The sequence below is a fragment of the Fragaria vesca genome, linkage group LG2, assembly GCF_000184155.1.
Source record: "Fragaria vesca subsp. vesca linkage group LG2, FraVesHawaii_1.0, whole genome shotgun sequence".
Classification (NCBI taxonomy): Eukaryota; Viridiplantae; Streptophyta; class Magnoliopsida; order Rosales; family Rosaceae; genus Fragaria; species Fragaria vesca.
Genome location: NC_020492.1, coordinates 5,461,073 through 5,471,561, shown reverse-complemented (window position 1 = coordinate 5,471,561; position 10,489 = coordinate 5,461,073). Strand labels below are relative to the sequence as shown.

Here is a 10,489-nt window from a genome sequence, read left to right as displayed (position 1 = left end):
CCCCCTGCAGCTCCTATTTCTAGTGAATAGGGGCTGCTGATACAATAAGGTTTTAGGACTCCTAAACCTAGTAGACAAAATCCTAACAGATCTTGAAAGATTACTTTCCTAGAACTTATAGAAAAAACCTCTTTCCTTTCTGGACTTGGATTTGCTTGCTGAATCCTAACTTCCAAATCATATCAACGAGCCAAAACACAACAATCTCCACCTTGGTGAGTTGATACCAAATGATTGTTGCACCCTTCAGGATATCTTGAATCTTCTTGAAGTAACCCTGAACAAACCTCCAAGAGCCTTCACCTTGGCAAGACTCCTCTTGCCTTAACGCACCTCAAGTGAGGAGGTGCTCCACCACAACTCAGCAAGCTGTGACACTGAGGAAGTCCAAGCAATGCTTGAACTTCTCTATGGCAATGGTCCTGGTAAAACAATCTGAAACATTCTCCCTTGAATGTGCTTCTTCCTCAGTTGTTATCTTCCCTGAGCTGACCCAACCTTTGCTGCGATGACCACGAACATCAACATGCTTCGTCTCTGCTTGAAACACTTGATTCCTTGTCAAATTGATGACACCATTCTTCACCACAGTTTTTTGTTGAATCTCAAACTCACTCGTTAACCCATTAAGCCATAACGCCTCTGCGGAAGCTTCTGTTACTGCCATGCAATCTACTTCAGTGGTAGACAATATCTCAGCTGATTCCATAGTTGTTCTACAACTTCCTGAACCTTTGCTGCAAGTAAATACATTACTTGTTGCAGATCTTCCTTTGTCTAAGTCTCCTGCCAAATCTGACCTCTCATGACCAGCAATGCATGCTTGTTCTTGTTGTCTTTCAAACAGAAATTCATGTTCCTTTGTGTTTCTCAAGTAATACAGAATCCACGTTGCTGCTTGCCAGTATCGTCTACCCGGATTCACCACATACTTTGACACAATGCTCAATCCTTGAGTTAAACCTGGTCTTTTGAAGATTCTAGCCATAAGACATCCCACTACTCTTGCATAAGACACATGCATCATCTCATCTAACTCAACTGTAGATGATCCCCCCTGCACACTAAACTGAAAGTGTGCTACTGGTGGAGTAGACATGGGTTCAGTCAACAGCCATAATTTTCTGGCTTCTCTGTCCCTCCTTACCTTCACTTCTAGGATCTGTTGTGCAGCTTCTAGACCCTTCATGTCGAATTCCCTCCTTAGTTGTGTCTTTAACTTTGGAATTCTAGACACATCCTGACATGTAGTTAACACATCACCTGATAGTAAAATCATGCTATCCTTGAACACATGATAATAAGCGCATCTATCTGCTGGTGAGATTTTGTCATAATTGACCTTTTCTTTATACGCATACTCCTTAGCCAATACCCGAGCTTTGCAACTCATGACTTCCTTATCATGCATTTCTTCCCTTTTCCTATAAACCCATTTACAGCCAACCAGATTTCCTTCTTTGGGTTTAGGAACCGACTCCTGAACCAAGTCCTTTGGTATGGACTTCTTCTTCTGTTCTAACATAGCTCCCATCCAACTTTCCCGTATATATTTTTGCTATAGCTTCCTGATACGTGGTTGGATCTCCTGGACTGAAACTTAGAGCATACTTGTCCAATGCTATGCTTCTCTGGAACTCCTGCTCAAGCGACTGACGAACTGAGTCGTAGGTTCGCAGTGCTAATTGCTCCACCTGAGCTTGTATTAGTGACTGTTGTTGCCGCTCTAAGACTTCTATCTCGATAACCCCTTTATCATGCTCCACCTGCTCAATTTGCTCCACCTGCTCAATTTGCTCCACCTGAGCTGGAGTCTCTTCCATGATCTCTTTGGTTAGAGGAACTTCTGTTGCTTCATCTACAACACCAACATCAGTCTTCGTCTTCACCTCACTTGTCTTTACTTCATTAAACGGCATAGTCTTATCATCAATAACATATCTACTTAGAACCCTTTTCTTGCTGACAATATTCCATAACTTGTAGCCCTTTACTCCTTTCTCAACACCTAGAAAATTTGGCTTGAGTTTGGTTTGCTCATTGCTCGAAATATGAGCATACGCACTGCTACCAAACATCCTTAAGTTAGAATACCCAGCTGGTTCTCTTGACCATATCTCCTCTGCACACTTGAAGTCCAAGACCTTTGATGGTGACCGATTAACCAAATAACACGCATGGTTAACTGCTTCTTTCCAAAATGTGTCTGGTAACCCAGCATGCAGCGGCATGCCTCTTTCTTTCTCAAAAAAAGTTTTCTTCATCCTTCTAGCAGCCCCGTTTTCCTGGAGATTATCTTTCACCGTGATGCACCTTGTGATTTCATCCTTGTAAAACCGTAAGAACCCTTTCATTCTATATTCACTGCCACCGTTGCTTCTCAAATACTTGATTTTTCTGCCTTCTAGATTTCCTACTTTGCTTTTCCCTTTCTTGACCTTGAAGAGAACCTCGGATTTCTCCTTCATAAAGTAGGCCCAAATCTTCCTTGAAAAATCATCTAGAAAAGTAACAAGGTACTTGAAGCCTCCCATACGCCTTACTTGATTTGCGCGCCATACTTCTGAGTGAATATAATCCAGCAATCGTTTGCTTTTGTTCTCACAATCTACCAACTTGAATGCCACCTTCTGCTTCCCAAGAGTACCATCCTTGCAGAAGTTCAGTTTGCAAACACCAACACCTTCTGCCTTACTTTCCTTCGTAGAGTTCCTGCATTCCTCTTTGTACTCATGCGCCGTAGGCCTTGCTGCCATTGCTCAGTCTTGTCATTTACCTCAGTAGACATTGCAACTCCACCTATTATGGTAGTCCCTTTAAGCTTGTACACGTTGTTAGGTTGAATGTCGCCCTTCATCACAACAAGTGATCCCTTGATAACTTTTAGTCTTCCTTCTTTAGAGCTATACCTATGACCGGCCTTGTCCAAAGTACCCAAAGATATCAAGTTCTTCCTTAACTTAGGAATATATCTGACATTCTCCAGCTTTCTAACAACTCTGTCATGCATTCTGATTTTCACTGATCCAATACCTAGGATCCTACACTGTGAGTCATCTCCCCGGAAAACTTCTCCGCTGCTACTCTCCTCAAATGTGTCAAACCATTCTCGGATTGCACACATGTGGAATGTACAACCGGTATCCAAAATCCAATCTCTGAAAGCGTTGGAGCTGGACGTTACCACAAGAAGTTCACAATCATCTTCATCTTTTCTGATGACTATGTTGGCTGTACTTGAACTCCTTGCCGTCACCTGTGCTTCCATCCTCCCTTCTTTGTAGTTTCTTTTCAAGTGGTCTGCAGCATCACATTTGAAGCAACCTTCCTTGTACTTCTTCTTGGATTTTGTTGTACCCTTGTTACTAGATTTATCCTTTTTACTGGTCAACTGACTTGTCTCCTTGCCCTTGACTTGAAGGCCTCCTTGAGAGCTCTCGGTCTCGCTACTCGTCTTAATATAAGATTGAATAGCTTCGGTACTCTCATCGTACTTGAGAGAATCCTTACCGGAAACGAGTGTGGTGATGAACTGCTGGTATGAAGCTGGTAAAGATGTTAGCAGCATAAGTCCTTTATCCTCTTCTTCATATTGCACATCCACCTCTGATAAATTGGCAACACAAATCTGAAATTTATTCAGATGTTCCTGCAGATCCCTGCCTTCTTCCATCCGAAGACTATAGAGTTTTTCTTCAAGAAGAATTTATCTGCGTCAGCCTCCTTGACATTGTCCAATGTCTTGTTGCTGTCCATATTCTCACCAATAGGACCCTTACCCGCATAAACCTTCTCAAGATAATCCCAGGTCTCTTTGCTGCTCATATTGTCACCTCCACTATCCAATACACGACCCAGTACATGATCTGCAAGATGCAACTCTATTGTGCTCCTTGCCTTCTTGTCCATCTTCTGCCAAACCTTATCTGCCATATCAACTGCCTTATTCTCTATCCCGAGAACAGCCTCGTACAGATCTTGTAGAATCAGGACACTCTTCATCCTCCTCCGCCAAGCGTGAAGTCATCCTTGCCATTTAAGGGTTTAATGAACGATTTCACATCTTCTGCTTCGACCATGCCTTTGCTGTCTACCATCGCAAAGTACCAGAGCCGAAGCTCTGATACCACTTATTGTGGTTAGCGCCCTAGGATCTTTTCTGGTCTTTACTGGTACTTTACGACTTAAGCAAAGTAGATAGATGAACTTGAAGATAGAAACACAGAACACACAATTTTATAGTGGTTCAGCCAAAAACCCTGGCCTACGTCCACTTATGTGATCTCTCTTGAGAGATCACTAGCACTATGGAGAATAACAACCTGATTACAAGTACTTATTGAAATCCCTATGCTAATCCCCAACTCCCTGCTAGATCTCTCTATCACCCTTAGCTCTCGGTTTTCTGTGCTCTCTATCTTAACCTTAGAAAACCCCCTGCAGCTCCTATTTCTAGTGAATAGGGGCTGCTGATACAATAAGGTTTTAGGACTCCTAAACCTAGTAGACAAAATCCTAACAGATCTTGAAAGATTACTTTCCTAGAACTTATAGAAAAAACCTCTTTCCTTTCTGGACTTGGATTTGCTTGCTGAATCCTAACTTCCAAATCATATCAACGAGCCAAAACACAACACTTACAGATGTGATTATAAGAGAAATACATCCAACAAGTACTAATTTTGTTCTTATTTATTTAAATCAAAACATTAGTAATATCATTATGTTATTGTAATATGATACAGCCTTACTTAAAAGAGACCATACTTGAAACCCTCTTCCACCAACAAATATACTGAGGCATTATAAGGGAATTTTCAATCTCCAATACATCTTTCCGGAACACTACTTAAGATCATAGCAGTGTTAACCCTATATACCCCTTTTCCGGATGAACTACTAAACATGATGTATTTGCATAAGACAAAACACATTGGCATCAGGATATAACCTATGAAATGTTAAGGGGAGTTATCAAGATCCTTTGGCATAGAACTTATCAAGTTTGAGACATACAAGATAAACCATTACTGGCATTCACAATACATAAACAAGCTGCATAAGTATATAATTAGAATAAGCTTACTGGTGGAACAACTACTGCACCAAGAATGGAGCTAATTCCAACTTCAAGTGACTACAACAGGCAACTTCTCAAAATTTTAAAAGCCAAACTGGATAGGCATGAAGAAAATTCTCGCATAATTTTGGTAAGTTCAACAACATCAGGATCCACAGAACTTCAAAACCAAACAAAGCCGTCTTTAACATTAGATTTTGAAAATAGCATCCAATGCATGATCCTAAAAAAGAACTTTGCACAACTCTTCCAAGAAAGAAAATGCTTGTAATCACATACTTGACAAAGATGTGATGAGATATGTCCAACAAGCCAAGTTGACGATGAAGCTCATAGGAGAAGAGCAGTAGGAACAATTTACAATATATATACCCATCAATATAAAGCAGATAATCAAAATATGTAAATTACCATAGCATTTACAATATAGTTGATAGATGTACTAGTTTTCCCTGATACATCCTAGGATCCATAAACTCATAATCCAAAACAGAAAGAAGCAAAATAACCCAAGATTATGATTTGAATACAAATACATAGAGCACCAAGAATGACAAAAGCTAAAGAAATCAAAGTAGAAGTTTATCAATTAAAGATATGATAGAGATAAGTGCTCACGGAATATATTCACTTCACAAATAATGTAAATATCAAGTCATAGAGAATGTAAATATGATAAGAAACTACCTTCTTCATCTTGGTCTGGATTTTAGACTTTCTAGACATGTTGTAAATCCGCCTCTTCTCAGACTGGTGAGCGCTCTTTTCAGCAAAGTCATGCCTCACAAACCACTAAGCTACATACTGACCTCTGACTTGGGTTCACACACAAATATTCTGCAAATACAAAAACTCACAACTCAAAACTCCACCAAAATCATCAAAACCGAAACACGAAGCACCAAAACCACCACCAACAAATGCATCTCCATCACAGCCTCACACACCCCCATCCCAATCACACCAAAACCCCCCAACCCATCTCTCCCAAAACCACCACCATTCCTCACACACCAAATACAAAACTACCCCATCTTCCTTATTCCCCCAAAACCCATAAACCCTCCCTATCCTCCTACACTGCCTCATACCACCTCTCATCAACAAACCCAATTCTCTTCTCTCCTCTTCTCTCATCTCACTCAAACCCAGACTCACGCAAACCTGAACCCGAACCCACCAAGGGCCCGACTTTAACCAACCCACAGCAGCAACACTCTCACAAAGCCGACCCTTTTCCTCCGTTTCGACCATAACGGCGTCGTTTCGAAGAACCCAATCCTTCCACTTTAACCAATCGTTATGTTACTCTTCACCTAATCAAAGAAACGAAGAAATCGAACTAACCTAACCCAGAAACTAACCTCAAACTAAACTAACCCAGAAACCCCTTCGTAGAAGCCTCATCGGAGAAAGGAGAAGAATACAAACCTCGATCCAAATTGGAAGAAATCCGAGGCGCCAAATGGACGAAACCCCAAATCGACGAACCCTAATCGAGTGACAGTGGCTTAGTCTCGATTGAGGGAGGAGTGATTGAGTTCCAGAGTGAAAGAAATTGAGAGGAGTGATTGACAAGAAATTGAGGAAGAGAGAAGAGAGAAAATGAGAGTGCGCGCGGTTGAGTTCGACAGAGAAAGAGAGAAGAGAGAGAGAGCGGTGAGTGTGTGTGTGCGCGATACTTTTTAGCAATACTTTTTTTTTTCTGTCTTAGTGTCAAGTTCGGCCTTTAGGTTTTTGAGTCAAGTGTTTTTTAGATCGTACAACATAACTTTAAATTTTGGTGTATGAGAAATGACATTCTTAAATTATAAGAGCGGGAGATTTCCCGCTGCTACATCTCAGCCTTAATTTTTTCCCTATCCATTTTACAAATCACACAACGTAAATTGTATATTTTGTTGTCTGAGAAAAAATAACATCCTTAAATTTCAAGAGTGGGAGATTTCCTGCTGTTACATCTCAGTCCTTAATTTTTTTCCCTATGCATTTACAAATCAGACAACATAAATTGCATATTTTGTGTTGTCTGAGAAGAAATAAAATAGAGACATGCACTTAATCGTGAGGGCGGGAAATTTACGGCTACTTTTCATTCTAACGAATCATTCTTTAAAATAACTTTAGTTTTCACTCACACAACGCATAAAAACACTAAGAGTTGTCTAAATATGTTAGACTCATCATACGAAAACACGTCGAAATGCAATACTGTAAACATTTTTTTTTTATTTTGTCGACACTCGTATAATCATATGGTTATTATGCATAAACACATATAAGAAGCTGGTGTCAATTATATCATGATGGTTTGGCTCCCCATAGTGAAAGCAAGTGTAATAATTAGAGTTGACCGTGTCGATCGACACTCATGTAATACCGAAAATTGATGACATTTCTACAACAATCATGCTTCAATATCGTAAACATGCATGTCTATACTGTTCGATTTTCAAAATTTCATTTCCTTAATGGTGTCTCTCTAGATAAACACACGTTTATATAATATGTACTACACATGTTATGTCACATTATGTGTAACATAGTAAACATGTTATTCCTCATTAATAGGTTGATTGTGATCTAGATGTTTAGGATTAAAATCATGAAAATTAGACCGTTTGATATAATTATGATAGTGAAGTATAGTAGTGTAACAAAATTCACAAATTTTAGGAAACGTTTGGGTATCGATCAACTCGGTCAACCATAAATTCAACAACATTAATTTTACGTCACATCAGTATTACAAAAGAACTGTTGTGGCACTACAATAGGAAATTTATTAGGGTTTTTTAGGGTTTAGGGTATTTTAGGGGTTGGGGGTTACGATACATACAACGTAATATTGAAAACAATTGTGTGATATTATACCTTCACACAACATTTCTTAGTTGATTGTTGTGGGATGAAGAACTGAAAGTAGTATTTGCAAATTGCAAATGTAAGAGATGAGTTTTATGACACGAAAATACATTATACAACCAAAACTGAAAAGTCGTTGTGTGATTGTTCAAAATACTATACTCTCACACAACAGGTTTGAGTGTTCCATTATTACATCAAAACCACCAAGGCTATCTTTCACAAAAAATTTAGGTTTTCAAAGGATGTAAGAGCAATTTTAAAACTAGAAGTCTGCACCTTGGCATGAGAGATACATCGTACAACAGATGTATAAAAAGTATTGTATGATAGTTTAAATTGTATACATTCACACAACATTTATTTGTTTCACTGTTGTGTAACAACACCCAGTTATATGTCAAACTAGAGTGGAGTTAGAAGCAAAATGGGTCTCATTTTTATCTTCATTCAGACAACAAAATATTGTCCAAAGTGTTGTACTAGTTTAAGGAAAAAAAAACTGGAATGATCTCAGACTATCCACACAACGGCTGAAAGTTTCTGAACGTTGTATGAAGCCTTTTTGAAATTTGTACAACTCTGCTATTATGCACCGTTGTGTGAAAAATGTCTTTTGTTGCACTTATGGCGTAGTGGAGACATGTATTCGACCATTGTAATTTGCCCGGTTCTTGGATTAACAGGCAAGTTTGGGCCATCATATATTCTTCCCCGAGCTCTTCTTGACCTATTTGGGTTCGGTTCATCATCATCAGACTCACCATGATAGTAGTCATCTCGTTCGTCCTCCACAATCATGTTATGTAGTATAATACAAGCCAACATAATTGTAGATAATGAATCTTTATCCCAACCTCTTGTAGGTTGCCTAATTATTGCAAATCGTGCTTATAGAATTACAAATGCCCTTTCAACATCCTTGCGGTATGCCTCTTGTTTAGTGGAGAAATACTCCTCCTGTTCATTCTCAGGTTGTCTGATAGATTGCACTAATGTCGCCCACTTAGGGTAAATACCATCAGCAAGGTAATACCCAAACTCATAAGGACTCCCGTTGACATGATAGTTAAGTTGTGGTGACTGACTTGCTGTGACAACATCAAATAGTGGGGAACGTCCGAGAACAGTGAGGTCATTATGCGCTCCCGGGATTCTGAAGAAAGCATGCCAGATCCAGGTGTCAGGACCAGCCACAACTTCCAGAACAATAGTTGGTTTCCTCGTTTTGCCGCTAAAGCTCCCCTGCCACCCAACTGGACAGTTCTTCCGCTGCCAATGCATGCAGTCCAGCGAACCTATCATTCTAGGAAATCCTCGTCGCTCGGCTCTTTGTAAGAGCATGTCAAGATCCTCTGTTGTAGGAGCTCGAAGATAGCGTTCTTGATAAATGGTGACAATGGTACGACAAAATTGACCAAGGTTCTCAATGGTCGTGGATTCAGGCATATGGAATGATTCATCTAAGGAATCAGCCGAGCATGCAGTGGCTAGCATTTGGAGTGCACACGTCAATTTTTGGTGAGGTGAGAAGCCCGGACGCCCAGCACAATCTTGTGATTGCCTAAAGTATGGGTTAACTGTCTGGACATGCTCTAACATGCGGAGGAAAACTTCACGTCTCATTCTGTAACGTCATCTGAAAGTTTCGACAAGGTACACAGGGTCAGCTACAAAATAATCATTTAACAATTTTTCATTAGCTACCTCACGAGATCAATGACGGGTAGCGCGGCCTGGAATAGAACCACCCCATTGAGGTTGCTGCTGAAGTGGATTTGTAGTGAACCAGCTAGATGCTTCCACCATAATTTGTGTTGTATTTCTTCTCCTCTGGGCATCATATTCTTCATCTTCTTCATCATCTTCCTCATCTTCATGTAGCCCCCATTACTCTGAGAAAACCAGTTAGAATTCATTGCTAAATGTAATGAAAAGGTATAAACAGAACAAAGAAATAGAGAAGAGATAGATGAGATAGTGAGTTACGCATATGAAACTACCCTTTTTATTGAGGTTGGAAGTTGCAGATAGAACACCATGTATGCAGATAATTCAATCAGAAATCTAGAGAGTTGATCTCAACCCGACATGTGGCATTTAGAAATCCTATCCGAAATTTCGATAAGATCCCGTAATGATTAATTGTGCCACGTCAACACTATATCTAATCGGAAATCTCTAGACTTGCTTGCAGATGGGCACGTGGCACTTGAAAATCCTATCTAAATATGTTATCGTCAAATCACATAATTACATGTCGAAAATATTAGTTTTTTAATGTACACATTGTTCCTTTCATTTAAAAAAAAATAAAAAATAATTTCACCCCAAAAATTCATTATTGATATAAATTAAATGGTACTATAATAAACTAAATCATAAGTTTCAAAAATATAATGAAAAACTATAAAATATTTAAAAGGGATAAATATAGCCCTCCTTTGTTGGAGATGATTCACCATTTCATGAATAAATTATATTATTTAGGAGGGCTAAATTTTATCTCTGACCCCAATATAGCCCCTCTTTACTGGAGATGGC

General features: G+C 39.4%; 1 protein-coding gene across 1 annotated transcript; it reads right to left on the bottom strand.

Moving 5' to 3' along the window:
• Nucleotides 1–8,836: 8,836 nt before the first annotated feature.
• Nucleotides 8,837–9,571, bottom strand: LOC101312897. The gene has a single exon (XM_004292133.1). The coding sequence runs from the start codon at nucleotides 9,569–9,571 to the stop codon at nucleotides 8,837–8,839; it is 735 nt and encodes a 244-aa protein (XP_004292181.1).
• Between the last annotated feature and the right edge of the window lie 918 nt (nucleotides 9,572–10,489).